General features: G+C 35.2%; 1 protein-coding gene across 4 annotated transcripts in view; it reads left to right on the plus strand.

Annotated features, from left to right (window-relative positions):
• Window positions 1–26,341, plus strand: part of CEP135 (centrosomal protein 135) — a 42,365-nt gene that overhangs the window by 11,097 nt on the left and 4,927 nt on the right. For 2 of the 4 annotated variants that reach the window (XM_075026340.1, XM_075026331.1), the window contains 18 exons: window positions 708–836; window positions 3,088–3,303; window positions 3,880–3,945; window positions 4,944–5,094; window positions 6,084–6,277; window positions 6,762–6,905; window positions 7,479–7,622; window positions 8,969–9,046; window positions 9,210–9,361; window positions 12,025–12,140; window positions 12,211–12,365; window positions 12,847–12,902; window positions 13,932–14,100; window positions 17,284–17,394; window positions 19,229–19,414; window positions 20,342–20,551; window positions 21,537–21,739; window positions 25,839–25,943. In XM_075026340.1, the coding sequence (XP_074882441.1) occupies window positions 708–836; window positions 3,088–3,303; window positions 3,880–3,945; window positions 4,944–5,094; window positions 6,084–6,277; window positions 6,762–6,905; window positions 7,479–7,622; window positions 8,969–9,046; window positions 9,210–9,361; window positions 12,025–12,140; window positions 12,211–12,365; window positions 12,847–12,902; window positions 13,932–14,100; window positions 17,284–17,394; window positions 19,229–19,414; window positions 20,342–20,551; window positions 21,537–21,739; window positions 25,839–25,943 (2,585 nt within the window). Of the gene's footprint in view, window positions 1–707; window positions 837–3,087; window positions 3,304–3,879; window positions 3,946–4,943; window positions 5,095–6,083; window positions 6,278–6,761; window positions 6,906–7,478; window positions 7,623–8,968; window positions 9,047–9,209; window positions 9,362–12,024; window positions 12,141–12,210; window positions 12,366–12,846; window positions 12,903–13,931; window positions 14,101–17,283; window positions 17,395–19,228; window positions 19,415–20,341; window positions 20,552–21,536; window positions 21,740–24,704; window positions 25,944–26,341 lie in introns of those variants that run through there. The other 2 variants (XR_012650156.1, XM_075026354.1) reach the window with 2 other exon arrangements.

Here is a 26,341-nt window from a genome sequence, read left to right on the forward strand (position 1 = left end):
GCATTAACTGGTCCAAAATAGTAATTTGATCTGGATATCTTAGGATAATTTTTTTCACTGTTTGGACTGGTTGTATTTTTTGAATTTTTTATTTTTGAAAGTTAATTTATAAACAACAGATTTTACAGTATTTTAATTAGAGTGGATTGATATGTATAACCTTTAAGTGAGGGAATCGCATCGATTGTTTGTATGTTGTTATATCTTTCAATATCTGGGGATGAGTGGACACAGTCCTCTTTTTTTTTTTTTTTTTTTTTTTTTTTTTTTCACATCTTGATTTTCCTCTTCCAGTATTCCCTGTCTTTTTCAGTGACTGAAATAGTCGTTGAATTAGCTGATGTAAAAGCTTTTTCCCTAAATGTAAATGCTAGTCTCAGATGGTTAAGTTCCAACATTCATTAACTTCACTTTAAATGAAAATTGTTGGTTTCTCTTCAAGAAAATAATCTAGTCAGAATTGTGTCAGGTTTTTTGTTTTTTTTTTTCACAAATTCTATTAGATTCATTTATTTTTCTTTCAAAGAAATCACTTTTTTCAGAAAAATCCAGAATTTTATTTTAAAAAAAGGATATTAAAGATAAAAATTGCATTGGCAGGTGCATATCTTTTTACTGAATGTTATATAGGTGTTTATTTGAACAAAGGTTCTATTCAATGGTATAGAAGATACCAAAGAACTTTTTTTTTTTTTTTCCCCTCAAAGGTTGAGCTAAGAGACAAAGAAATAGAGCGCCTAGTGTTAGCATTGGATGGTGGGCGTTCTCATGAGGTTATCTCTCTGGAATCGAGAAGTAAAAGTAATGAGAAGCTTATCGCCCATTTGAATTTGCAGGTAATGAATTTATTATTGTTTAGTCAAAACTAAAAATACTAGCAATCTAAAAAAACCCACAAAACTTCTAGCTCTAAAAAAAATCACTATTAGATATAAAATCAGTCAATTTAACTTGCTTTGCTTTTCAGTTGGCAGTGTTTCTTGTCTAAGGAAATTTCATTTCTTGTTCTAAAAGTCTATTGGAATGGTTTTGGTAAAGAATTCTATGAACTCACATCTGTACATAGTAATGTTAATCTGAGAGTATTCAGAAAGTTTCTGTACAATACACTGTTTTCACCAAGTTTGAAAATAGTTATTTTCTTTTATTTTTTCCCTGTACATACAATTTATTTTTTAGGAACTAACAATGATATTTGTACTTATGATAAGGAATTGTCCTGCAGATAATCTCATCAGATAGTGGGGAATCTTCCTCACTGAATTCAAATGGTCCCCACCTTTACTCCAACATAGGCTCGCAAGGAAAGGATAAGTTTAGGATAAAGGTGTTTACTGTGCATATTAGCATGCTGTCGTGGTTTAACCCCAGCCAGCAACTAAGCACCACGCAGCCGCTCACTCACTCCCCCCCATCCAGTGGGATGGGGGAGAAAATCAGGAAAAGAAGTAAAACTCCTGGGTTGAGATAAGAACGGTTTAATAGAACAGAAAAGAAGAAACTAATAATGATAATGATAACACTAATAAAATGACAGCAGTAGTAATAAAAGGATTGAAATGTACAAATGATGCGCAGGGCAATTGCTCACCACCCGCCGACCGACACCCAGCCAGTCCCTGAGCGGCGAATCCCTGCCCCCCCCTTCCCAGTTCCTAAACTAGATGGGACGTCCCATGGTATGGAATACACCGTTGGCCAGTTTGGGTCAGGTACCCTGGCTGGGCATGAGAAGCTGAAAAATCCTTGACTATAGTCTAAACACTACTGAGCAACAACTGAAAACATCAGTGTGTTATCAACATTCTTCACATACTGAACTCAAAACATAGCACTGCACCAGCTACTAGGAAGACAGTTAACTCTATCCCAGCTGAAACTAGGACACATGCATTCAATATTGGTCTCAGAATGAGGATGTAAAAAAAAAAAACCCAAAACAAAACACCAGGACAGGCTGGAATACAGATCAAGTGAAGCCCGTCTTGATTTATACCATCAATTCTTTGTTTTTCCAACTGAGTTAGAGGTTTTTGTATACTGATTGTGCATGATTTACAGTGGCATGAGAGCCACATTGCAGAGTTTTAGCTTAGGTTCAGTGCTGCAAATATACAGAATGAGCTATGACTTGGAAGCAGTACAGCTGTGCTCAGTGATCCTGAATTAGTAAGTCACGCTGAACATAAATTGATTGTACGGAGAGTGAGACCAGAGCTGCATAAAGCTGGTTTTGGGCCATCAAGACTATTTGCTCAGGCTCAGTGCCAATATACCACTTTTCTTTCTTGACAATAAATGGATGGATATCCCTATGTAGTAGTATTCGTGACTATGAGAGGGCTCAGACTTTCTTCTGTGTCTCCAGTAATACTTCTTTCTGGAGTTTGAGGAAGGTTGTGTGGAGATGGCAGTGGAGCAACTCTGTTATCTTGAATCTTTCAAGATGCTTCAGGCTCCCATTTTTCCTGGGTAGTGTAACTTACTGTGTATATTTTTTATTTCTACCCTACATCCCTGCCTGTCTTCCCTTTACTCTCAGGGAGAGTATACTGGGAAAAACAATGTCTGTATGAGCAGGATTTCTGAGGATGTTGTGTTTAAGGTGCCAAGATATGTTGGGGGAAAGATAGGTTTTGGGAATCTGAGCTGTAAAACTTCACTTTCATGAAGGAGTATCAGTGAGACTAAGCCTAGCAAATATACTACAAAGGTGGAGAGAAGAATGTGTCCTCATATCTTGTGAAATTTAGGGAAACTCTTGAGTACACTGGGTCTACCAGACTGATGCCCAAGACAGTTTTCTGTACAGATCTCTGCTTTTCAGTACTTTGTTTTTAAAATAAACCTCAGGTTTTGGAGACTAGGTAGAGAAAAGTGTAGTTATTAATCCCTTCACCTTTGTAAAATCGTATTTTTTCATGTTGATAAACATTAAGTTCTAAAAATAGAAAATCTTGCCATTTTTAACAGGATGTCCCTTTTTTACCATAGATATAGACGTACTATATTTCAGAAGATGGGGAGGAAATTTTGCTACCTAGTTTAACAATACATATTAATGTTTTAATGAAAAATACCTTTCAGGTTGAATATCTTCAGCAAACGAACAAAGAACTTGAAAATCGCATTCAAGACCTCTTGGACACTAAACAAAATGTGACTAGTGAGGTAGTGCATTTAAGCAATAAAAATGAAGAACTATGTCAAGAGCTGAATGAAATAGACCACTTGGCACAGCAGTTGGAAAGACACAAGGAAATTGTGCTTGAGACTGCAGATAAGGAAATAGGAGAAGCAAAGGTAATCACTAACGTGTTACAGTGTGAAGGATCTGCTCAGCTCTTAGGTGGCTTTATATCTTTTAATTGCAACAAATGACCTATCGGCTTGTAAAGGAAAATTAAAAAGATATTTTTTCCAGTTTACTTAACATTATACATAATTTCTCACTGAAAGATGATTAATCACAGCAATTTTGTCTCTTTACTGTATTAGGTGAAAAGAGTTTAGTTGAGAGGCAACCTGTCTTCCTCCTTCTGTTAGCTTAGTATGAAATATAATTCTGAAATACTTAAACTATTGATAGGTAATAGATATTTGCAACAGTGATGCCTGTGTTTGGAGGATTTTTTTCTATGAGGAGTCATGCAATGATTTATTTATTTGTTGTCCTCCAAAAGAGCATGGGTGTGTATACCACAAATTTTTTGTACTTTCAGTTCATAGGAGCTTTGCTACTTAAAATTTGACGGACTACAAGGAACTAATTATACTTTATTTCTTACAAAATAGTCTGTTTCCTTAATTTTTTTGTAACTAAGGAATTGTAATTTTGAATATGTAACTTCTAACATATAGGTTAATTTTGGTTGATAGAAAGAAATTGAAAGAAAACACAGTGAAATACAGGATCTTGAAGAAACGATAACAAGGCTTAAATCAGTAAGTAAAAATACTTTAATTTCTTGTTTGTAGCATTTTTATCATACTGTCATCCACATGGTTCTTTCATTTGTTAAAAAAATTAACAATTTAACAATTAACAAGAACTTTTATAGTACCCAAAACTCTATTGTAATAAATTACTAATTAATAAATGAAAGAGCTAAAGAAGCTACATCATATTGTTGCAAAAATAAACAGAAAGAAACCTCTGTAGACAGTATGGTTGACTATGTCCTTATTGTATATTTCCTTATTTCTGCTGTCTGAAGTTGTAATTTCCATAACATAACCATTGTTACCACAAATGGGTTATGACATCCTAGTGGATTTTCTTCCTTTAGAAACTACTTTGTCTCTTAATCAGCATGTGAATAATTATGCAATATTTGGCTCACTCAGAAAGCAAGCATAGTAGCCCAGATGAAAAACATCAGTATTACTAATTCCTTGAAGACCAAACTATTTCCAGCGTATAGCAAGTTTTGTGTTACTTGAGTACAGTGTTTTGTTTTAGTATTTCTAGTGAATACAAAAATCTTTCATTTTCAGGGCACCAGATAGAAGACGTGCCAAATAAATAGTATTTGATGAGCTGCAGGGTTGGGTTGACTGAGATGCTGTATTGTGATGTACTTTAACACCAACAGTGTTACTAAATGCCATTAAAAACTATTTCTTGCTTTAGTTATTTCTTTTTTCCATGTTTGTATTCCACTATCCTTCTGGTTGGTTTCTTGAATTAAACAAGGGTTAATCTTGCTTGTTTTGTTACTGATTGCAAACAGCGTCAAAAGTAATGCTTACTCTGAGGTAATAAAATGTAGTATAAAAACAATGATGGCCTTTAACAAATGTTGAAGCATAAAACAGGTTAAACAGAAGTAAACAGTGTTGAATATTAAAAGTTAAAATAGTAAAAGTTTAACCAAATATTAAATAATTTTTCATGTCTCTATTGGCACTTCTAATTTTTGTAATAATACTTGTTACTTCAGGAGTTGTGCTCATGTCATAGGGAGAATGAGAGACTGAATGAAGAACTCTTTGGAAAAGCAGATGATAAAAAGAATCTTGAACTGTTGTTAAACCAGCTTGAACAAGAGAAACAGAGGCTGACGGAAAAAACAGAGAACTTAGAAATAAAAGGTAGAGCATGAAATGTAGATTCCTGTAAATGATGTTCCTATAATTTTTGAAATAGAAAACCTTACCTAGTTAAGATACAGTTAATAATACTAAAAGACTTGATATATGTAAATTAAAAGAAGACTGTAGGTCTTCAGTCAGAATTGAAGTGAAAACTTTTTTCACGGAAGCATGTTTTCATTCTGTACATGAGAACTGTAAGCTGAGCTTTTACTGTGATCCCACAGGATGTCCTAATACTAATGCTATGGCAGTTTCATACAAAATAATTTCTCTTGTCCAAAACTGTTTTTATTCTCTGTCTTTCTGAGGGAGTGAATTCAGACTGCATTTCTTGAGAGCTTTATCCAGTTGGATCTTGAAAACCTCCAGGGGTGGCGATTCCACAATATCTCTAAGCAGCCCATTCCAATGTTTGTTTATTCGTAGGGTAAAAATTTTTTTCCCTGTATTGCTTGTGATCGCATGTAGCAATTAATCACCATTGTTCCTTGTTTACCTACTGCGTACCTCTGTGAAGAAACTGGCTACATGTTCGCTATAACCCTCTCTTGGTATTGTCAGTCTGCTCTTGTGTCCCCAGTTCTTCTCCAGGCTGAACAAGCCCAGTTTCCTCAGCCATTCCCCACAGGGCAAGTATTCTGCTCCCTGGCCAGCTTGGAGGGCCTCTCCTGGGCTCACTCAAGTTTATCAACATCTTTTTTGTACTAGAGGGACAAAACTGAACACAATATTGTAAATGCGATCTAATGAGTGCTAAGTAAAGGGGAATAATCGCATCCCTCAGTCTGTGTCTCCACTGATACAGCCCAATATACTGTTAGGCCTCTATTGGTTCCAAAGCACACTACTCGCTCATGTTTAGCCTACCTCCTTTTCAGCAGATTTGCTGCCCAGATGGTTGCTGGGAGTTAGTCCATCCCAAATGCAAATGTCTTTTGGAAATTCATGAAGGTCCTATACAGTTATTTTTATTTCTTTTTCTGCAGAACGAGAACTTGTCCTAGAAATAGAGCGAATGAGATTAGAATATGGTATAGCCCTAGGAGACAAATCTCCATCTCGTCTAGATGCATTTGTAAAGACTTTAGAAGACGACAGAGATTATTATAAGCGAGAATTAGAATATCTTCAGAAAATGATAAAACGAAGGCCTAGCCCAAGCCGTAGGACTCCAGAAAAGGTAAAGTTCCTGCTGTCAAGACAGGCTGAAAAAATAATGGAAATACTGTAGAACCATTTAAGGAGCTATCAAATATATTTTTTAATTCAGTAACAGTAAAGGACTGTAGTATTTTTAAAATTACATTCTTAACATAAAAAATTAACTGAGAGAAACTCCAGTAAACTTGCATTTTATTTTCCTACTCACATTTTACAGTAACATATTGAGTAATTATTGATCAGTTTGAAATAAATAAAACTAGATGATAAACAGTAAAAGGTTGAAATCTAATTGTTAGCTGTTTCGCTCTTTCTCCTTAACAGTTAGTTCTTATTGTTTAAATTATAACACCAATGCCAGGCTTTTTCTTGCAATTAAGATTTATTATGTATATATTTTTTCATGTATTACTAATAGTGTGAGTTCTTTCTTTTTTTTGTATTAATTATCCAAATATTTTAATTAGTATATTTTAACATAAATTTTATTAATCATTTTGCAGAGTGAAGATCTTCGATTGATCGCCAGAGAAAGAGATGAGCTACGGTCCATGTTAGACAGATTTGAAAAACACATGATAGAAATTCAATCCAATGTCAAGTTATTGACTGCGGAAAGAGATAGATTAAATGTTCTTTATGAGCAGGTAAGAAGAGATTGTTTATAATTGGCATTGAAATAACCAAGTAACACTTGTTGTACTGTTGCTTATTTAAAATGAAAAAACTTGTCTCTATAATAGAACTTGAGGAGTATAGACCTACTAGAGTACAACCTAGAGTAATAAAATATATACCTATTTTTATTACTTGTCAATAAAATTATGTATTCCAAAGTTAGCATATTAACTTCAAAGCTATTATAACTTTATGTACTGGCATTCAGAAATGAGAAAGATCGGGGGAAAAAATCAATAGAATGCATGAAAAAGTTGGGTAAGGATACAGGCTAGAAAGCAAGGAAGAAGTAGTAGTTAACTGATAAGAAAACAGAGTGAAGTTAGGCTACACTTGGAACAGTAAAAGGATGAGGAGTATGTTGGCAGCATAAGTTGTCATGCCACTGCGTGATTTAGGGAATATATTCTAGTTATCTAGGGAAAAATAAGACTATAATACCACTTCTATTGTAATAACAGCATTGAAACTTTCTTTTTTGTTAGTGTATACACTGTATTAATTGCAATCTATGTGTACTAACAAATAAAAATCTTTTAAAGTCTCAGGGTGAATTGAACAGGATGAGAAGAGAAGCAAAACATAGTTTAGTTTCTCAAAGTCGTGTGGAAGAAGAAAGAGACATTGCACTGACTGACTTTAGAAGACTAACAGCGGAAAAAGAAAGCCTCAGAGAAAAATTAAAGGTGAGCTTTTATAGCTTCATTGCTTACAGTGAGGTGGCATGTAGGGAAGGCTTATACAATAATGCTGTATTTGTGTCTGGCTGGCTGTCAGTTGCCCTCTTCAGTAACTTTTGAACTTCTCTGATTTCAAACTCACTTTAGAAAGCGTGATGAATTATCTGAATTATCCTTGTAAATTCAGTTCCTAGGTGGGGATAGAGGGAGAGGAACATAAGCTTTAGGTATCTGAGGGCAAGCATGGCATCACCTTGTGTGAAGAACCTAGATATGAAGCCCCAACCACAGAATATTTGTGTGAATATATGAGTTGCTAAATTCATAGCAATCCAAGTTTCATTATTTTTAACCTTTAAAAAAATACTTGTTAATGCAATAATTTTCCTGTTACTCTGACCTTTTGATGTCTGGTATTAATGTGCATTAACGTCTTATTTGGTTGTAGTCAAGAGCATATGATTTGGGGGCAGGGAGGGTGGTTCCCTGACTTCTTTATTGGGTCATTACTATAATGTATACAGGTTTCTTAAAACATCCTGAAAATTCAGAAATTTAAAATCATAGTAATGGACTGATCCAAAGACAACACATATCAAGATTGACTGTACAATAAATATTTCCATAGTTTGATTTACTACTGCAAAACCAGAGAACTGTAGTGTACCTGTATGCAGTAGCAGGAACTCTGACCTCTTTGATTAAAGCATGTGCATGCAGTGGAAGAGATGTGCTTCCAGCTCCATCCTTTCTTCTTGTAGGTGACTACCAACGTTTTGTATGTGTGCCGCTTTGAAATATCTGTACAAAAACACTCATCTCAGGCATTTCTAGGAAGTTTGAGAATTCGTTTAATAATTTCACTGCATTTATGCACAGAAATCAGAGAACAGACAAATAATTTTGAAAAAATTTTTTCATAGACTTGGAGAAAGACCAGTTAGCTTTGTAATCTGATTTACATTTCATATTAATGATAATTTCATAAATTAATTTCAAACAGCTTAGGACACTAGGCTATACATGCTTGCAGCCTTTCATATGGCCTTTCATATGGCCCTCAGCTCAGTAATCTTTTTACAACAACTCACAAATATTAATTTGGTTGGGACTAAATATAAATATACTTTTTCTTTAAAAAACAAAAACCAAAACCATACTCAGTGATGTTATATTGAACTGCAGTGGTGTATTTTTCAGCTAATGTGCTGTAGTTTTACAGAGAGAACTTTGCATTTGATCATTCATCTAAGAATGTAGAGCAATGTGTTCTTAAACGGTAAGCTTAAATTTCTATGGTTAAATCTAAAAATGTGTATCTTATTACATGTAATTCTATATTTCTATTTCAGATTCAGCAAGAAGCAGCTAACCTTGAAAAATCAAAGATGCAGCATGATATTTCAGAACTGGAGAATAATATTCAAGGAGTAAGTGCATTTTTAGGAATTAAGATTTTATTACTTCTAAAATCAGATCGACTTTTCAAGCAATTAATTTTGTTAGCTGTTTTCAACTTAAATTTATTTAAAACCCAAGTTGTGATAGCTTTCTACAACAATAACATGTTTGGTTATTTTTTTCAAATTGCAGTTTGAGATGGAAAGGTGTGAACTAAAGACTACAGTCTCTATCCTGAAAGAAAGAATAAACTCTTTGGAAAATGAATTAAAATTGAAGTCCAGTAAACTTGCCCAGACATCTGATGATTCTTCTCAATTTAAAGCTGAGATTTGCTCACTTCAGTAAGTCTAATAGAGAATGTGGTGGTCTTTCACAGATGCTAACATAATGTTATTTGTTCTGTGACTGTATAGCAGAGTTGAGTTCCTGCGAAAGACCATAAAATATTTCCAAACCACTTGGTACTGTTTTTGTCTTAAGGAAAGGTAAATATGAGTAAGGAAAGTGCTGTGGTGGCTTTTCACAGCAAGCTTCTCCTGGACTTAGTTGAAGATCAGATATACTGGTAATTTTTATGGCTAATTGCAAATGAAAATTTTCTCCTCCTTTTAGAATTGCTTCATCTAACAACCATGTTCTCTGCTTGTGAATGTAGCAGAACAGAAAATCTCTAAAAGGATTTCCAATTGCTGTTTGTTAAAAGGAAGATGGATGCCTTTGCAACTGCAGCAGTAGGGCCAAATTGTGTCGATTTTACAGAGTTGTCAGTAATACTGAAAATTTTTGCCAAGCATTAGGCATTGATATTCCACAATTGAGTAGTTCATGGAGAGTCATTCTGTAGTGGCATTTTACTTGAGCTACTTTTCTTGTATCACTCTGTTATATGCTAGTACGATCACATACATACTACAGTGTTGAGAGTTGACATCTTGCGATCCATAGACACAGCCTTTGGGGATTTGACCAACTTGCTCAGAACTGGAGGATCAAGTATACTCATGTATTTTTAAGGCCTATTTAAACTTGCAGGATCATTGCTGCACTCTTTTAAAAGTTGCTTTAGAAAAGAGGTTCCATCAGCTATCTAGATGTGATGGAATAGAAAGGCGGCTTAGAGAAAGTGGAAATTTGAATAAATCTGGGCAGAAATTTGGAAATCTGGTAATTGGTTTAGGTGGAAATGACAGCCTTTGATGTAAGAGATCACTACAGGATAGGTAATGCTGTAGGTGAGATCTTTTGGATGTTTTACAAGGGAAACCAGGGTCTGTGGCTCACACCCTGCAACCCTGCCCACACCTGAACAGTACTATACTGCACTGTATAACAGTACAATAGCAGGGTGGATAATTAGGAAGAGCTGAAGCTGAGAAGCAGGCCTTGGAGTTCATCTAATGCTCACAATTACGCAGAGAAGGCTGTTAGTAAAATGATTAGTATATTTGTTGGTCAAATTGTGACAACATTCATAGAAATGAAATATCTTGTAAGGTTCCTTATAATTTTAGTGGAAAGCATTGGTATTATAAAAAGGAGGAGAAAACGAGTAGGGTTACAGTCATTTCAGCATTTGGTTCTATTTTGTGCATGGTGGCAATTCGTTATAGCTTTGTTTGGGACCTGCTCCCATTTGTTTTTTTCCCCCTCTAAAGCTTCACTCTAAACTGAGTGAGAGTAATCTTTATCTGCAGACATGCTGTATTCCACATTGGTGTTGGTTTTTTTTTTTTTTTTAAATAAAAAGCTTCTCTAGCTTTTGTGGGATCCCACTTCAGAGGGATGTTTATTTCCTGACCTGTTTTGTAAATAATCCATTTAATTACTTTGGAGTTTCGTTTTGCATTCTTTTTTTCTTAGGTCACTTTGGTATTTCTTGCTAAGCAAACCAACTGTGTAGGTAGATGGTTTCATACATCTTTCAGCCTCTGTATTTCTTAAAGTAGGATCAGAACTGTAGCTGTCAGTTTGGTTGCTTCTTAAAATGTGGTGTGGCTGATAATCACTGCTGTGAGCTACGTATCAAAATCTTTATAAAGCCAAGAGTCAAAAGATGTGAGTAACAAGAGTTACATGATGAAGAGTAACAGAAATCTGAGGAATTTAATGTTTCAGATTGTCATGGTGATTCCACTGAGGTTCCATTGCTCCATTTTGGAATGCTGTTGAGGTGGACTTGCTGCAGGGGTCCAGAACAACCAAGTGGTGTGTCCTGGTTTCAGCTGGGATAGAGTTAATTGTCTTTCCAGTAGCTGGTACAGTGCTATGTTTTTGAGTTAGGTATGAGAAGAATGTTGATAACACTGATGTTTTCAGTTGTTGCTAAGTAGTGTTTAGTCTAAAGTCAAGGATTTTTCAGCTCCTCATGCCCAGCCAGCGAGAAAGCTGGAGGGGCACAAGAAGTTGGCAGAGGACACAGCCAGGGCAGCTGACCCAAACTGGCCAACGGGGTATTCCATACCATGGGACGTCACGTCTAGTATAGGAACTGGGGGGAGCGGGGGCAGAGAATTGCCGCTCGGGGACTAGCTGGGTGTCGGTCGGCGGGTGGTGAGCAGTTGCCCTGCGCATCATTTGTACATTCCAATCCTTTTATTATTGCTAACATTTTATTAGTGTTACCATTATTAGTTTCTTCTTTTCTGTTCTATTAAACCGTTCTTATCTCAACCCACGAGTTTTACTTCTTTTCCTGATTTTCTCCCCCGTCCCACTGGGTGGGGAGGGGGAGTGAGTGAGCGGCTGCGTGGTGCTTGGTTGCTGGCTGGGGTTAAACCACGACATGATGTTGGCCTCAGCAATCCTTAACAGCCCTCTCTCTCCCAGACGGAGAGAGGGGATTGGTTAGTATGACACAACCCTGTGCTGTTGGTTGGTATGACACAACCCTATCATAAGGTTATGGTGAAACTTTTCCATCATTTGGAGCAACTGTGAAGAGCCAATAAGTTGATGACCTTGAATAGGTCCCAAACTTTTTTCAACTGTATACTGATTTTTCCAGGCTCTTAAATGACCAACTCCAGAGGTCTGTTGAAGATTTACAGCACCGATTGTCCCTCAAAAAGGATGAACTGCAGTCAGCTCAAGAAGAAATTGTAAAGCTAGAGGAGAAAATAGGTAATTGCTAGTTATTTTTATGGTTATTCCCTGTTTTTAAAATAGAAAGTACTTATTCTTTTATTTATAGATAGGTTAAATCAGAGGAGCACTTCACAGGATGAAGCAGTCAATGTGCTTAGAAGTACTATTACTGTTTTGGACAAAGAAAAGGACAGTCTTCAAGAAACCGTAGATGAAAAAACAGAAAGAATTGCATGCTTAGATGACAACTTGGCTAACAAGGTATGTGCAGTAAAAGTACTACTTCACAGTGCATCTGGGGATTTTTAAAGCAGTTACATTTTAGGGAGACATTTTTGCCTTGATGACAAAGCCTGTGCAGAGCTCTAGGCATCCCATAAACACTGTGTTTGGACCTACCCAATACAAAGAGTCATTTGCCAGCTCAATAGCATTTTATGATTGTTATGACACTCCAAGAAAATGAAGAAGTATTTTTTGCATTTTGCACTTGGAGGTATTTATTGAGATATAAGGTTCTAGCCTGAGGTGACAATCTATAGCTGTCTTCCATCTTTTTTGATGACAAGACAATCCTTTCCCAATAAAGAAAAGAAGCTTGGAAATTTGAATGTGCAAAGATGCAGTTACTTATTGGTGAAGGATTTAAATAAAGGTTTAAATTTAAAGTTCTTCAACTTAAGTATCCTGTTATGTTGCAATAGAATAATACCTAATACAACTTTTGCTTTTATTTTTGTAGGAAAAAACAATTACTCATTTACGTCTAACTCTCTCTGAGCTGGAGTCCTCAGCAGAGTAAGTAAAGACTCGGATGCCTTCTTCAGTGGTTTTATTTTAAGTGAAAGTAGATGACTAATTTAGTTATTTTGGTGAAATGGAGTTAATTCTGTTTAAGTCAAGTAAAGGAGTGTAGTGTGTTGAGAAAGATGTCCACAACTTTTGAAGAGGCTTCCCCTGCAATTGTATTGCAGGCTGCCAAGATACTGTTAAGACAGCCATTAACAGTTGTTTGTCTATATTTATTTTCAGAAATTGGTAACGTTTCTTAATTCTCAGTTAAGAGGTAGTTTTTAGTATTCTAACAACTCCACTAGATATTATTAGATTGACCCAGGTAAAACTCGGAGCTGAACTCTTAATTATTGGCAAGTTAATTCATCCAGCTTAAGCTACCGGTACAGTCTTAATTAAAATACAATTATGTAGTTTTTAGCTGGGCTCATCTGATCTTTCCTTCTTGCTTCTTTTTAAGCATGACTTTTAAAACTATACCTTTTTAAAAGAAAATATTTAAACACCAATATTTAAACATCTGAAGACCAGTGTAACTGAATATTTAGTACATTGATGCACGGAGTATCTGTGGTAAAAAAACTAATGCAAAAGCTTACTTAAATTCACACATATTTATATTTCTACTTTTTCATTTAATCTTTTCCTTACTCTTTTGATTGTTGTCTTTCAAGTGTAAGCTTGTTGTCTTCCTTTACGGTTTATAAAATATGCAATGGCTAGCATACTGTAACCACTACCAAACACAGATAAACATAAGTATCTGTAATCGGTGTTTGCATAATAAGATACATCTTACCAGATACATCTTCAAAGTTGAAGATTAATTCCATTTTATTTGTGCATATTGACATTTTACATCCATAGCTTATGTTTATGTTCAGACTCGGTTTGTCAGCCTTCAGAGCAAGAATTTTACCTTTTTAAAAAAAAAAAAAAAGTTTGTGTATCCAAAATCCATGACTGATCATTTCCAGTGGTATGTGGTATAGTATAAGAATAGACAACTTAAATAAGATTTCCACTTGATAGCCAGATGAAGGACATGCTGAGCAACAGAGACCATGAGATATCTAGCTTACATCGCCAGCTTGATATGTCCCACATAGAGCTTGCAGAAACAGAAAGAGTAAAGGAAATGGCTCTGAAAGAAAACAGAAGATTGCAAGATGACCTAGCTACAGTGGCCAGAGAAAACCAGGTATGAAGGCTGTACGTAATACTGAAGTATTAAACTATTTATTGCTTGCTTACCTATTGTGCTACATCAAAACCACTATATCCTCAAATTTGATTTGGGATGTTTAATTATTGGTATTTCTTGAACACTGGGATATTAAAAAGGACTGGGCAGAAATTGTAAAAGCGATTGCTTTAGATACTTAAGAGTAATCAGTACAGTGGGGGAGAAACAGACAAGCTTTCAGTTTAGTCACACTTCCCCAGTTTAAAAGAGATCTAAATAAAATAAATCTAGGACATAATTGTTTATACTAGAATGAAATTATGTTAATTGGTTATATCACTTGGTAGTTGGTATTTAATTAGTAAAAATTGGGTTTTTTTATCTGTGGAACAGGGATTATTGAGAGACAGCAAGAAACCACAAAAGCCAGATACCAGGTTATTAGTCAGGTGAGAGGGAGGGGGAGGAGATTGCTGGCACCTCTTAATTCGTTCTGGTGCATAGTGATTCACTAGTTTCATCCATCTAGTTTCCGTGAAGCATTGGATGTATTGAATGAGGTACGCCATGTTTTGAGGTTAGAATGTTTTGGAATGCAGATTTTAATGTTAGTGTTCTGTGAGCCTTGGTAATGGTGGCTGTAAAAAGGTATTGGCAGGTTTTTAATTTCCCATTCTGGCAAGGTTAGTTGCTGTTCATTTGTGTTGCTCTGCAGGAACTTTGCTTTCACTGATGAATTGGGAAGGGTTAGTGTTAGGGGAGAAAATATAACAGGGCTTAAAATCTGCAAGACAGAGGGATTGAAGAAAACTTATTTTTAATGTATGATAGTCCTGATTAGTCTGAATTTGGTTCCTGATTTCGGCAATGGATAAGGGTGCACAGTTAATGGGAATAGGAGGGGTTCCCTTTCCATTGTGTCAAGGTTGTGTGGGGTTCTTAGATGGTGAATTCAAAGGTGCCATCTATTTCCCTGGAGAAATGTTCTTATTGGATTGTCTTGGTAAGGTAGGTGTCATGGTGAGGTGGTATCTTAGAGTTCAGCTGTATATTGCAGCTTTTTTTGTGGGAGGGGTTTGGTTTTTGTGGAAGTTCTGTTCAGGTACTTTTTTTGACTGCTTGCAGAGTTTTATGTTATGTATTTTTATTTGTATTAGTTTTATATGATTTCGTGTTTCCTTAGCTCCCTAGTAGTTTAGAGTCATACTGTACCTCCTCGCTAACAGCTAGCCAGGCAGTAGCTTTAGGCAAAAAAGCAGGTGGGATTGCCCAGTGGACTCTGAGTTGGTTCATGTGTATTCATGGTCAGCTTTCCCATTGGGAGGTATGCAGTCCCTCTCAGCTGCTGATGACTAAATACATTTACTTGTAAAGTGCATGCTATAAAAGCACGACTTAAACTTATGTCAGTTACAGACTCAAAGTTGAAATAAAATCTTTAATGCCTTGAGGAATTACCTATTTCTGTAGGGGATAATTGAATTTTTTATTGAAAGATGAGCTATCTCAAGTTGATGGTGTAGGTTAAATAAAAATTTTGCAAGACAGAAATAGTTGAGAGATTCAGTGAATTAAGCTGTTTGGTTATCATCATTATTATTCTTGTGGCATCTTCATCTTGAGATGTTCTCCAGGGGTCTGCAAGTTAAACCAACCACTGGTGTGTAAGGCTCATTCTTTCAAGAGCATAGGGGGCTTATATAGTATATGTCCATTTGCACTCTTCCCAATCGTCGTTGCTCCATCTCTTCTTCCTTGAAATTCTCTGCGTCTGGGATCCATGACTTGGAGAGCCTGAAGTGCATTCAGTCTTGTTAATCCCTCACATAGTTCGAGGAATAATGAGTTGGTTTTGTGCACCAGCTGGTTACTGCTGACCAAAAGTCTCCCAGATCCAAGTGCATGACATGGATGTCCCTGTACAATAGAGTGTGTACATGGACAATATATAACAAAAATGTCCAGTGTTTTATAGGCTAAGTAACATTTTTTTATTGGACTAAACATTAGAAAGACTACATAGAGAATACGCGAATGTGATTTAAAGAGCTAGCCCAGAATTTTGTTGCAACTCATGACATTCAATTTGTATAGCAAATAGAACTATTGCAGCTCATCATGAGACTCAAATACCTTGTACAATTTTGACACTGTTTGTTTCAATTCACTGTAAATGCCAACACTAAAAATAATCAGCGCTTTATTAGCTAAACCATTTATTTCAGTTCCCCTCAGTCAACCCAGCTGAGTCTGAAGCTAGAAAGTACAATACAGCAAGATGTTTTAAGTAAATGATGTAGTACCCTGAATAGTTCTTGCAAAGCCTACAGTACAATACATAGAGATGTGGGTGTATTATTGAAATTAGACATGCCATTCACAGGTATCTAGTAAGGTGAAATATTAAATATTATCATAATGTGATGACTAAAGCTTTCCCGGTGTACTTGGGAAGGCTACCACAGAGACAGGTAGACTGATTTCAGCATATGCTAAATAAGGCACACAGTAAAAAGGATGCCATTAATGAATATGAATATACCACAAAAAGAAGACGGGAAAGAAATAAGGCAATATGTTATATTTCCCCCACATTTGATAGTGGGGATAGAAGAAGATACTTGCCTTTTTGGCTGTCTGGATTAGAGGACTCGGAGAAAGGTGAGACCTGAACCTGAGAGGCCCAGAGTTAGCAGTCCCAACATCTCAAACAAATTCCATTCCATTTTTGATGTCTAAATATGATCTTAATAATGCATTTAGTTACTTTATCTTGCAATTCTACTTTAAAATAAATGTTCTTTTGTTTTAAAGTTGACTTTCTAGTAACACAAAACTTGCCTTCACTCAGGGATAGTGAATCTTAAGGCTAGAAAAATCCCAGCTCTCCAACAACTGTGTTGAATTTTCCAAACATCAGTAGGGTGTGTCACCAGGGAAGCTGCAGATTTTATGAACTAGTATGATATTCATTGTTCTTCTGTGATTATTCTTGCCTGGAAGACTCTTTGGTGTATCTAAGGTAATAGGGGATATTTCTGAACCCTACAAATCCCAAAGGACTTTGACTAAATTACTTAGAAGTAGAATAGAATAAAATCTAAGGCATATGTAGTTACTTTGATTTAGTCTGATGTGGTAATATATATTGATTAATTTACTTAAATGCACTGTTTTGCCTTTATGTTATCTCTTTAGGCTATCAGTACTGAGCTTGAAGATGCAATACATGAAAAAGAAGAAATGAAAACCAGGATTCATAATTATATAACTGAAGTTTCCAGATTTGAGACCTTGATGGCTTCAAAGGTAAAAGTATAATCTGTAGGCAGTCATTACTGTTTTCAATAATTCCATTGATTTTAGAGTATAACATATTCTCACTAGGATACAATAAACAAATTAAGAAATGTATAGTTTGGATCCCATTCTCCCTGCGTGTCCCATTTCCTTTTTTTATATTTTTTTTTTCCTTCTTTCCTCTGCACTGTTTCAAGCTACTAGTGGATTCTTATAAAACCTTATTAGACCTGAAGCACTGATAAATTCTGGCACATCACAATTTCATTGATTATGTTTCAGTTGGCCATAACACTGGAGAATGACAAACAAATCATGTTTGAATGTTGTTTTGCTTTTTGAGTTTTGACAAGGCAACTAGTAAAATATCTGGTCCTATTTCATGATTGTAGGCAACAAGCAGCTGATATGATGGTTTTTAATATTTTACACTTTTTAGAGAAATTTTATATGTAGTTTTGCAGGAAAGTGTAAAAATAGTATATTGGAATGTTTTCTCTATGAATAATAAGAGTTCAGAGTTTTTGCTGTACTGACAAAATGGTGCTCTAGTTAAATGTATTTTGTCCTGATACTTGGATTCACAAGTGTGATGGTGTGAATTAAAACTTATAATCATTTAAAACAAATAGAATTTATGTCAAGACAACATGAACTGGCAAATTTATTATGTGACTTTGAATTAGAAAGAATGAGTTTTGATCTGACTTTGACTTGCATGTCTAGATGAATGCATATAAATTCAAACACTTTTTACAAGTAGAAACTGAAGCATCGAGAAAAAAACATCAGTAGTATGTTAGTTTAGACCTCTCAATTTAAAACACTTGAAGTTTAGTTTTTAAGAATTTTATAATATACCATATGTCCAAAGCACTTCAGCTACAGATGTGGCTACATCTCTGGCAAACAAGAATCCAGTTATTCAAGTCGGGTACCAATATGCAGCCAGTGACCAGTTATGAAAGGTTGGTTTCAAGGATTTGTCTAGTATTAAATCAGGGTGTTGCCTGTGGAGGCAAGGATTTACTTTGCTGTACAGTGTTCACTTGCTTAATCATGAGTTTCTGTTTCCTAATGCCCTGCCTCATTCTGTCTGCACCTTCCATGTTCTGCAGGAAACCGAAGGAATTTCAAAAACAGTAGCCTTCCTCATTAGATAAATCAGATTCATAACAGCAGCATGCTTATACCTCTCTGCATTACATGAACAGGGGAAGAAGGGGAATGGAGCTAAATAAAGAAGAAAAATTAATCACTGCCGTATAATATGCACTTGTAGTTGGGCCAAATTAAAATTCACAAGCAACATTTGTTGTATCACTGCATAACTTGTAAGCACTAAAGCTTGCAGTTTTGTGCTTTCATGATAGACTGCTTAGGTGTATGTGCCCAAATAGTTATCAGTCTTTCAGGCACTGCTGTAATATAGGTATTCGTAAGACCACAGTAAGTGAAAGAGCTGAAAATGGAGTCCTGCTGGAATTTCTTGGTAAAGGGCCGCACTAAGATCAGTACACCTCAGTAACGTGACCCTTGACAAAGCAGAAAGATCCAAAATACACCCTCCCCTGGGAGCCTTGAAACTCATTAACAACTGCTAAATGTAAATACTTCCATTTAATAAAACTGAATGCCATCACTGTATTTATTTGGACTTGCAAAAGGGATGATGTTGTTTAGTAATTGCCAGATGGTGGCATTAAGAAAATGGAGAAAGATCAACTTTCTTCTTCTGGGGGAAAAAAAAAAAATATATATATTGTAGGGAGTAGGCATGAAGTAAGATCAAGCAACTTGAAGGTATGTTGATCATTGCGGCGTGATTTACTGTTTTATCTAGGAAAAAGAAAACCAAGAATTGTTAGAGAAGTTCCGAATGCTCCATATGCAAGCTGAAGACTGGGAAATGAAGGCTCATCAAGCTGAAGGAGAAAGTAGCTCAATACGACTTGAACTCCTTTCTGTAGATACAGATCGGAGACATCTTCGAGAGAAAGTAGAACTTCTGGAAAAAGAGATTCAAGGGGTAATAACTTGTGCAATGAAATTCTGTCAAGGAAAGTGGGATACATTCAAGTGTTTTTTAATAAAGTCAACATACTATTTTTAATGCTGTAATGGAAAATAATTCCTATACATGAATGTTTCAAATGTGGACACAGAGTTTTTGAAACAGTAACTGTCTCCCTTCCTTCTTTCCCAAAATTAGAATCACAACATATATTTTAATACTTTTAGATCTCTTCTATTGGGTGATCATTGCTATTATGTTATTGTCTCTGTAAGAACCTTTTGTTTAGTTGCTTCAAAATATTTGCATACAGCTTTATGAGCGTTTTGTCAGCTAGCTTTATCAGTATTTTGTAAGCTTAGTTCTTGCATTTCCTTGAAGCTTTGAATGAAGTATTTGAAGCATTGGTGGCTGGAGAAAAGGTAAAAATCTGGTAGTAGTAGTCCAAATCCAGAATCGGGATTCCATAATACCAAAACATAGATCAGTAGCATAGAAAATAATGAAGTTTATATTTTAGAAGCAATAATTTCAGGGAGATCAAGGAAGTTTTAGAGTATAATAGTTGTGGATTGACCATATTTTGTCGCACGCTTTTAATTAGCCAAAAAGAGTTAGAGACTTAATATTAGTATGGGGGGGGGGACACACGACACAACACGACTTTTAATTTCTCTTCTGAAGCTGGAATCCAGCCTCATTCCACTCTTATATTGTACTTGTATAATTCTTCAAGATGGTGATTAGTAAACCATCTCCGCAATTTTTAGTTGTTCTTAGCTGTGATTTAGGGAGAGGAAAGGAATGTAATATAAAGTTAATTTTATAGGGAAAGTTAATTTTGAAGGGAAAAGGAAGTATTAAAAAACGCCTGTTATCCAACAGAGAACTGTTAACTCAACATTTAACACTGATGGGATATCCATATTTGTCTTTGTTTAGCATATCGTTGCACATCAAGCCTATGAATCTCAGATCTCCTCCATTACAAAAAATATGTCCAAATTGGAAGAGGATATTAAACGTGAAAATCAGGATAAGTCTTCTGTGTTGGCAGACCTGGCTTCTGTGAGGGAACTCTGTGTGAAACTTGAGTCTAGCAAAGATCTTTTATCTCGACAGCTGACATCCAAAAGCATGGATTATGAAAGGGTAAGCAGCAAGGACAAATTTTATTTGCTATAATAAAATATCTTCCTTTGCTTTTAATGTTTTTTGGAGAAAAGAATAAATTACTTCTGAGAGCAAGATAACTTAATTTACATCACTAGTTTTGCATATATATATAATTATAAATTTTGCAGTATACAGATCTATATCTGTTTTCTGTACAAAAAGTAGTTTCTTTCATTCATTATCACTACAAAATGTGGCAGCAGTAGTTTTTGCTATACCACAAAGACAAATTGTATTTATTTGATTTTTATGTAGTTTTTTAATTTACTCAAATTTTCAAATTTCATAAAAAGTGAATAGTGCACTTCTTATTTAGATATTAAAGACTTTTCCCTAATGGATTTTTTCAATTAAATTGAAATTTAGATTCAGCTGAAGCTCAGCTTCAGTAATATTTTAAAATAATTTAAACAGTTCTAAATATCCATGATTTCTAAACTTTTTTCTTTACAGCCAATTGTGGTGTCTTTACTTAGTGACTTGGTCAGGCTTTCTGTTACTGTAATATTCAAGACATTGAGAACAATAGTTCTCATCCCCACAGAATTTGTTTGTATTCATAGAACTGATGAGGAAAACAAGCATTCCTACATTTTCAGTAAAAGCCAAGAAGCTAATTGTGAGCTAACCTAGTTGAATAGAATGAAGTATTGTAAATACTGGTTTTCTACTTGTGCAAAAGCCTGCTGCTGTTAAAAGCCAATTAGTGTTCTGGGTAATTACCTAAGCATTTCCAGCACTCAGTAATCCAGCTCCCAGTAAAACATTTAAGAGATGTACAGCTTGAATAGTTTTTAACTAAGTATAGTTTTAAATAATTGTAGGCTTTAATTTGTTTTGTGAGCTCAGTTTCCTTTTCAGTTTTATGAAACTTTCAATCATTTCAGTTTTTGTAACAATTGTTCCCGGAAGAGAACTCTGTATTTGTAAACCAGTGTATTAATAATGTATTGTGCCCTAGGTTCTAGGTGAATTAGAAGATATAAAATCAGAAGCAGAGTTGCTGAAAAAGCAGTTATCAAGTGAGAGACTTACAGTTCAGAATCTTGAAACATTGCTGGCTACTAGTAGAGACAAAGAATTTCAGAATCATTTAACATCCCATGAGAAAGATTCCGAAATTCAGTTATTGAAAGACAAGCTAACACTCGCCGAGAGCAAACTGTAAGTTTTAACAAGTGTGTGTATGTGTTATGTGGTTTACAAAGAAACTTTTTCTGTGTGACAACACTTACTCACAAAGTCAAATTCCTGATGTTCAGTATGGCTGAGCAGATTTTTGCAGCAATGTCTTCTGGCCTTTCATGGCATCGTTTACTTAACGTTTCTTTACAGATCTTTCATATCACTTTCATTAATCAGCACTCTGGTGGACATCAGTTTAGTACAAGCAGTAAACTTAAACAGGAGTTCCAAAGGAAACCTACTATAAAAGGAAGGAACACCCTGCTGAGTTTTCAGTCTTGAGAACAAGCACTCAGTTTCTGTTTGGATTTGTCCCCAGTCTGACTCTAGAAAGTTTGCTTCACGTTCTCTTCTGGTCATGACTCTTTCTCACATCAGTCAGGCACAGGAGGTGATACCTTTCCTGAAGCTCACTTGTCTGATATAACTCTGCCATCTTTTTAGTGTGATCATTAAAATCCTTTCCTTCTGAGCTTCTTAGTGGACATAACTACCTTATGGCAAGGTAGCTGACCTGTTGCAGACATTATTTCCACTACAGAACCAACCAACCCATGATAATTTTTTTAGCTGTTGAGTACATCTATAAATGTATGTCTGCATTGCAGTATGATTTGGATATTTAATCTTTGCATCAGAGTTAACAATTCTCAAAACAGATAACCACCTCTTTCACAGGTTCTGATTTTCTTCTTAGCTTCAGGAAGCAATCTAATTCAACTCTGCTTTTTAAGCAAAATGTCATATTTTTATTTGGCTTTGAAGAGTTTAACTATGGCTTAATTATTAAGAGAACACAAATTTTCTTAGTCTTGAACTATTTTTTATGTTCTTACATTGGAGACTATTCTGAAGTCCTAACTCCTTTAGAGCAATGTGGATTCATCAAGCATCTCAAAGCAAATTGAAAGTAAAATTTTAACATATGTGTACTGCTCACAAAAAAAATACCAAGTAGATTAAATCAATGGTAAAGGTGAATTGCGTACCTACAGAAGATGCCTGTTGCCCTTACTTTGATTAAAGTAAGAATCACTGCTTTCAAAAAGCAAAAGTACTTTTGCTGCTATTAATATTTACTGTTAAGGAAAAAGTCCTGTATCATTTATTGTTCCTTTGAAATATAAATGGAAATTAACCTGACACCTACACTAACTGTGGCCAACAGTTTCCATTATAGCTAACTGCAACTTCTTACACTGTGCATCTGCCTAGAGTAGAAAACTTTAACACTCTTATAAAAGAAAGACTAATCTGTTTGGAACAATGAAGTTAAGGTGATGATATTTTGTGTATATGACACTTGTGTATGAGAGAAGTGGGGGATTTAAAAAATTTTCTTCATGATATGGAGCAGGGAATTGGAATTTTCCATGATATGTGTCATCATGACATGATAATTCTCCTAGGCATACATTAGCCAGTGTGGTATCTCTGCATTAAATAGCAAGAAGGTGGAGTAGCAGCTGAATGTAGATGTTGATGAAGAGTAAAGTCAAAGCAGAATTTCAGAAGAACACATACACTCACTTAGTAAATGCTGAGGTAGGGAGAGAAAGGAAACATATAGAAGATAAAAGGACAGATCATGCTTCCTTATGAGATACAGAATATAGGATACCTAAACAGTTAAAAGCTGTCTGTAACTTGGTGATGCAAATGTGCAAGTAAAACGCTTTTGGTTGATTTACATAAAGGCTACAACTTACCACTGACAATGGTCCACCTCAAGTAGCAGTGATCGCAGTGAATCTGTAGATGATGACATTATTAATCACCCCTGTGCAACTCATTGCTTCATGTTTTAGAATTGCTGAGTTTTGTTTACTTGGGGAGAAAAAAGTTAATTGCATACAAAGACCATAAACTAATGGAATGTCCTGACTATAAAATTAAATGTGAAAGTTACAAAAAAAAAGAAGAAAAAAAAAGGAAAGAAGGTAATTTTCATTTAACTTTAGTTTCTTTTTTGTACAAACAGTATAAAACACTGTTTAAGTAACTTCATATTAATATTTTCACAGTTTTTGTTCTGCACACATTGTAGGGTTCCTTTCTCGTTTGTTGTAAATGTCAGTACTTGCATTGTTAATAGGATGGGATATTGCAGGAAGAATGATAAATGTTCTTTTGGAGGAGTAGTGGCTATTTTACTGAATCATTTTCCTCTATCTCAAAGGTTCTGCATGTTGGTAGGCAAATGTTTGGGTGTGAGAACTAGTTGTGTATACCTGATTTTCTACAATTTGGTTTGTAGTAGTTGCAGTCTAAAGAACAGGTACTTTAAATGGTCACAGCTCTGACTGAAGTATGTGACAATCATGTTTGTATCTTGTGAAATATAAAAATTCATTTGACTTGGCAAAATTTCCATTCTAACTGACAAGGATCATGTGTCAATATTTTTGAACGTTACTTACAGTTTTGGTCTTACTATGCCTCTGCTTCCACTCTATTTATAAAATGGTACTGATACAACCTCTGACTTTAGAAGGATTCGCAAAATTAAGTTTAACTTGTGAAGTTTTCCAGTGCTGTAATTTTGAGCTCTGTGAAGAGTGAGTAGTTGTGTTATTCAGAGTACTATTTGGGTGATAGTAGAGTAAATGAGATCTCGAGTCTCTACAGTGATTAAGTATTAAATAAACAGAGAATATTGAATAGCTAAACTACTTGTTGAGAGCTATCTGTATCTACTGTGAAAGAGACAGATGTCCTGTGAAAAAATAATATATCATCATGGACTCTTATTATATGATGATTACTGTGCATAAGGTTCCAAATTAAAATATTTCTTAATTATTGAGGGATTTACTTCACAACCTTAGTTTTGTTTAAATGTCATTGATGTGGAATAACCTCAGAACTCACAAAACTGTTTGCTTTCTTTCTTTATTTTACAATAATGATATTGGGCCCTGAATTCTTACCTCCGTCCTGAAAGCATATGCCTGTCTCTGAAGGACTTAGAATAAGATATCATCGAGACCTTTTGTCTTCTGCGTCTGTTCTCAACATACTGGATCAAGATACCATTCTAGGAATTTTACTGATGACTAGGGAACCCAGGAAAAAAATATTATGCGGTTCTTTTTGGATCAAATCTCTTGAGTAGTTTGCATCTTCCTGGAGTCAGAGACCAGCGGGTGCCAGCCAGGAAGTCTGTGACTGAGCTAGAAGTGGAACTCATTTTTCAAAATTCCAAGTCCAGTGCTTTAGCAATAAACTAGTACATCTTTGCTTCTCCAGAAGTGACTTTTGAGCACTCCACCTCATATTGGCTTTGAAGACACTGTGGAATACATAGCTGTCTAGATTCTGGTTTAGACAACTTATTTTTACACTCGATGATTTTTTTTTTTTTTTGCTTGCTTTATAATGCAATTAATGGTGTTTTGCAACAAAGCATTGAGTCGTCCAAGCTGATGATTTGCTAAGAAGTATACTTAATAATGTTACTTAAGATTTTCAAGGCTGCTTTTCATTTTGATTCTTGCAGTTGAAACAGTTGGGCCCAAACCCCAAGTGTAGTTGACAAGCTTTTCTACTCTGGGTTTTGCTGGTCTGAGCTTGCATTAATAGAGCTTTTGCTAAGATTTCATTCAGCTGCTAGCCAGATAGTTCTGCCTACTTGATATAATTTTTACTGAAGCCGTATCTGTTATGTTTGATTTGTTGTGGATAGTTACTTCTTTTTAATTCTTCCTTTAAGTGTGTACATAAAGACCACCTCACATTGCAACAGATGATAGTAAATCAATAAATTAATGATTTAATTGTTTTTTCTGTTCTTATAAAACATGTTTATGTTTACCTTTGTCTGAAAAAGAACATGATGTATTGCAGTAAAGATGTAGTAAGAGGCTTGCCAGCTTCTCACATCTTTCTCACCTTAGGTTCTGCCAGAAATGTTCGGTTGCATTCACTTGGTTCTCGCTGCTTCTAATTTGTCTTTGATTGATCTGTGTGAAACAACATGTTCGGTATCTATTTTTGTTTTATCTTGCTCTAATTCATCTAAGCTCCTAGTTGACAGTGTTCAAAAGAAACTTTGTTGCTTCTCATGATTTTTTTTTAGAAGCAGCTATAATAGAGAGGTTTCCATACTTCGAAGTAAAGTTGCACAGCTGCAGACTGACTCTGATGTTTTAAAAAGGCAACTGACAACTGAACGATTTGAACGGTAAGATGCTGTTTCTTCAGTGAGGTGACTCTTCTTGTTTCTTCTTTCTCACTTTTAAAACTGTTGCTTTTTTCAATAATGAGGAACTTTCATGGAAAATTGTGCTCCTATTGTCGTACAAAATATAGTATTCTTATCTTGAAAACTGCTTAATTAAAAAAAAACCCACCCAACTTACACAGTTTCTGAATTCCCTCGTAAATTTTGAGTTTACCATTGAATCTATTAAAAAAAAAAAAATCCCTTCTCATGAAAACAAGAAGAAAGTTGAGTGACATGGGAAAAAAAAGGCTCTTTGCAAAGTATTGTGAAAATCACCAAGTAAAAATATGGAAAAAAAAGTTAAGTTTTTGTCCTTTAACATCCTGCAGTACCAAAGTGTTATATAACTGAAATTG

Source organism: Buteo buteo, chromosome 1 (genome assembly GCF_964188355.1).
Source record: "Buteo buteo chromosome 1, bButBut1.hap1.1, whole genome shotgun sequence".
Lineage (NCBI taxonomy): Eukaryota > Metazoa > Chordata > Aves > Accipitriformes > Accipitridae > Buteo > Buteo buteo.